This window comes from Oncorhynchus nerka, linkage group LG11 (assembly GCF_034236695.1).
Source record: "Oncorhynchus nerka isolate Pitt River linkage group LG11, Oner_Uvic_2.0, whole genome shotgun sequence".
In the NCBI taxonomy this organism is placed as follows: domain Eukaryota; kingdom Metazoa; phylum Chordata; class Actinopteri; order Salmoniformes; family Salmonidae; genus Oncorhynchus; species Oncorhynchus nerka.
The window spans coordinates 24,419,656-24,423,814 of record NC_088406.1 but is presented as its reverse complement, the minus strand read 5'-3'; the positions used below and the strand labels follow the sequence as shown (position 1 = coordinate 24,423,814).

Below are 4,159 nucleotides of genomic sequence, written 5' to 3'. Positions count from 1 at the left end.
CATCTGCTAACCATGTGTATGTGACCAATAACATCAGCTAACCATGTGTATGTGACCAATAACATCAGCTAACCATGTGTATGTGACCAATAACATCAGCTAACCATGTGTATGTGACCAATAACATCAGCTAACCATGTGTATGTGACCAATAACATCAGCTAACCATGTGTATGTGACCAATAACATCAGCTAACCATGTGTATGTGACCAATAACATCAGCTAACCATGTGTATGTGACCAATAACATCAGCTAACCATGTGTATGTGACCAATAACATCAGCTAACCATGTGTATGTGACCAATAACATCAGCTAACCATGTGTTTGAAGAAGAGAAAAGATTAGATGACATTATGATCAGTGTGTAAACCTCAGCAAAGGAAACAGAAAAGCTGATGAGAAAGGCAGTACTATAAGTCTGCGTTTACACAGGCAGAAAAAATCTAATCTTTTGCACAATTATTGGCAAAACAGCTGATCTGATTGGTCAAAATACCAAAGTGCTAAAATATCAGAATTGGGCTGCCTGTGTAGACGCAGCCTAAGTGTGTGTATGAGAGAGCGAGTAAGAGACAGAGAGAGAAAGAAAGCGAGAGAAAGAGCGATGCCAGTAGTGATTTTAAAGGACACAATGACTTGCTTTATAAATTTAGTGTGATATTGCAGGTTAACAGCCTCTCATAGTGGAGCAGATGACTAATATTACAGCACAGACACCATGTTCACACAACAGACTCTATCACCCAGACCAACCCTCATATAACCAACCATGCACCAGGTGGACCGGTGGGGCTGTTGGGGTTAACAACTCACACCCTGTTGTAAATCAAGGCCAAAACATTCAGCTCTCCCTCGCCAATGTTCACCAGAGGAAGGTCTTTTGTTTCTACAGACTTTTCCCGCTGAAACTGTAACACGTTCTAAAGCGAATACTGGAACAATATTTCAAACATAAAACGTGGGGAATGGTCAGAGGTGATCTAAAGAACACTAATGTCATTTTGTTTGTAATTTTGTGATATCATATAAAAAAAAAATTATAAAGGAAATACTGTAGCTTGGAAAGTACACACACTACATGAGTGAAGTGTCCATCCAATGTGTTGTGCATGAAATATGAAAAATTATGAAAGTGTTTTTGTTAAGAGAGGGAAATGATTTTAAAAGACAAAATATATAATTGTTTTCCATAAACTGCACAAGTTACAAGTCACGCCCCTGAGTGAGGTCAGAGAGAGTGTCAGCCTGACGGAACCGCCCTTTTGAACAAACTGTATAAAATGATGTGTTAAGAATTTACATATCAGACCAGAGAGACATAGAGCTGCAGCTGCACTGTTAGAGCGGTTTGAACCCTGAATCTCAACACGAGGTAGAGACAATAAAACCACCTCCCGGACAATCACTGGTATGGTTTTGAGAGAGAAACGGCGAACCAAGGCATTTCACGTAAATATATTTATGATTTCTCACTCCAAGCAGGCGGCGGTTCGTGTGCAAAGTATAGGAATACTATAAGTGAGAGTATTTTCTAAATGTACCAACGTTAAGGGTCTCTCTCTCCCTCTCGCCCTCTCCATGTCTTTTGTAACAGGCAGCCATATTGTTGTCAGTCCGCTATGGACCTGTTTTTAACGTATTAAGTGTGTATGTTATCCTGTGTTACCATTTAATTAGTTTGTAAATAAATAATTACACCAATTTGTGTAGTACTGAATCATAAGTAAGTCTCAGGTTTTTGCAGATGCAAGGAGGTTTACGACTGTTCAGAATGATGATATGATATGAGGTTATGATTAATACATTGACTGTTTATAGATGTGATAGGTAAAGACCTTTAGAGTTTAATTCGGGAGATAGCAACTCTTTAAAGAACCCCTCTCGTGGTGCCCCAAATCCTAATGAGTTAATTGTTACATGATTAATTTAATCGGGTAACAATTAAACATATTTAGGTAATTAGATAAATAACAATCCTCAGATTGATTTTAAAGTCAAGTCACGACACTTACCAAATTTTTCAGGACAGTGCACTTTCAGCAGTGTTTTAATTAGAATGAGTGGATTACCATGTCCTTGAGAGATGTGTGGGCTGTAATAGCAGAGGGCTGCTGCTGCTGGGTAATAGGATGTAATTATTTAATGTTGTATAACGAGAGGGTCACCTAGGACTCGTTAGCCTGATGCTAATTAGTGTTTTTTTTCATAGGTGATTAAAGAAAGATTTCCACTGTTTGCTCTGGGCACCGAGACGTGACTAAGACTATAATTTTAAAGTGGTCAATACAATTTTATTCTGATTAACCTTTATTTAACCAGGTGAATTAGTTAGGAACAAATTTCACATAGCAACAAGATGTGTGCATTGTGTTTATTGAAAAAATGGAATAACTCACTTTTTCAAAGTTGCTTGCATGATTTTTTTATGCAATGTATGTTTCTGTTTGATAATGTAAAGTAATATGTGTAAATGGCAGATTGTAATAGACATATGGAGTATGAGATTTGATGTGTGGGATCTTTATTTCCTGTTGTAAGAGTTAGATTTCCTGTGTCACGGCTGCCTTGGCCTCATCTCCCTGGCACTTGGTGTTCACCTGGGAACAATGACAACATGAACACGGTAGTTGTTAGTAATACTCAGGTATATCAAAATAGGATTGGGCTCACAGTCAGTCAGTGAATGTCATTGGTCATGTAATACCACACTCACTCTGTAGGAGGAGCTCCACTCCCCGGCCCCGTGGCTGTTGACAGAGCGTGCCCGGAACAGGTAGTGTGTGTTTAGGCAGAGCCCGGCCGTCTGCAGGTTGCATGTCTTCAGCCCCACCAGGACCACTCCCTTCCCCTCCTCCATGGCCATCCCCACGGTAACAGCATCCTGGAAGTGGATGTCAAAGGTCTCCACCTCCTCGCCCATGGGCAGCATCCAGAAGATCTACACAGACAGATAGTTAGCTATCATCATATTGGATAACTTCTACATAGATATAAAACAATACATTTGAAGTTTAATTCCTGAATAAGTCCATAGTTGCTGTTTAACTGTACCTCCACAGTGGCTCCACTGACGATGTGCTGGTAGATGATGGGGGGCCTGGGCAGCAGATAGCGTTCCTTATCGCTGCAGTCCCCAGCTGACAGGCCCAGCTGTTCCTCCATCACCAGCTTCCTGTGGTTCCTGGGGGTCTGGGGGCTTCGGGGTGAGTCATTCAGGGAGCGGTGGGGGTCCCTGGGCATGACGGCAGCTGCACCACCTCGCAGCACCCCTCCAAAACGTCTGCCTCCATGCTGGTCGCCACAGAAACCACTGCAGCCACTTCGGGGCTCTTCCAGTGGAGGTGGGTCCCCAGCAGGGCCTGCAGGTCCCTAAAGAGGGCATCAAAGTCCATCTTCACCCCCTTGAAGGGCTCCCCCTGCTGGAGAGTCAGGGCAGGGCGATGAATGTCCCCGTTGACCCTCTGCAGCCGCTGGGTTAGAGCCATGGCCCCGGTCAGGAAGGCCACGGTGTTGGGCTCCAGGAGGGCCTGTTCAGAGATCATCTCCAGCCCAGTCAGGGAGCCCAGGAGTGGGGCAGAGGTCTGGAGGAAGTCAATGGCTCCGCTGCAGGTGCTGGAGGTCAGGTTGTCCAGGTGTGAGAGCAGCAATGCCTCCTGGTCTAGCAGGACATTACGGAGAGACAGGAAGCCCTCGCGTACACGCCGTCTTAGCTCGGTGCCGTCGGAGTCCGTCCGGGCCCTCAACTGGTCCATGGACACCATGTCAGCTTCACACTGGGACTTCACTACAGCCACATGACGGGTGCAGCAATAAACATCTGATACAAACTTACATTTCTGTATGAACTTTTAATGAATTAACTTTGAGTTTACTCTGCTGCAAGTAATCTGTTTGACATAATATTCCCTCTAAGCTGTGCACGTGTGTCGGCACGCAGCTCCCCTCGGATGGCCGGGCAGAGAAGAATGAGTTTGAACTTCACTCAACTTCCTAGTTTTTCCCTTTAGTTAACACTATCAATGTTTCACTATACTGTGGAAAATTGTGCTCAAATCAATACAATATTAGCCACTTTCAATGTAACATACTGAAACAAAACAAACTATGCAAGATTTAGTATGCTAAATTAACTGTGTAAGAGATTTCCTTGTATGC

At 43.4% G+C, this 4,159-nt stretch overlaps 1 protein-coding gene across 1 annotated transcript; it reads right to left on the bottom strand.

Annotated features, from left to right (window-relative positions):
- Positions 1-2,719: 2,719 nt before the first annotated feature.
- On the bottom strand, positions 2,720-3,783 carry LOC115117978 (uncharacterized). The gene is made up of 2 exons (XM_029646498.2): positions 3,056-3,783; positions 2,720-2,942 (listed from the first exon to the last, which is right to left on the bottom strand). Exon 1 carries the CDS (start codon positions 3,763-3,765, stop codon positions 3,217-3,219), a length of 549 nt encoding a protein of 182 aa, XP_029502358.2. The 5' UTR covers positions 3,766-3,783; the 3' UTR covers positions 2,720-2,942; positions 3,056-3,216.
- Positions 3,784-4,159: the final 376 nt, after the last annotated feature.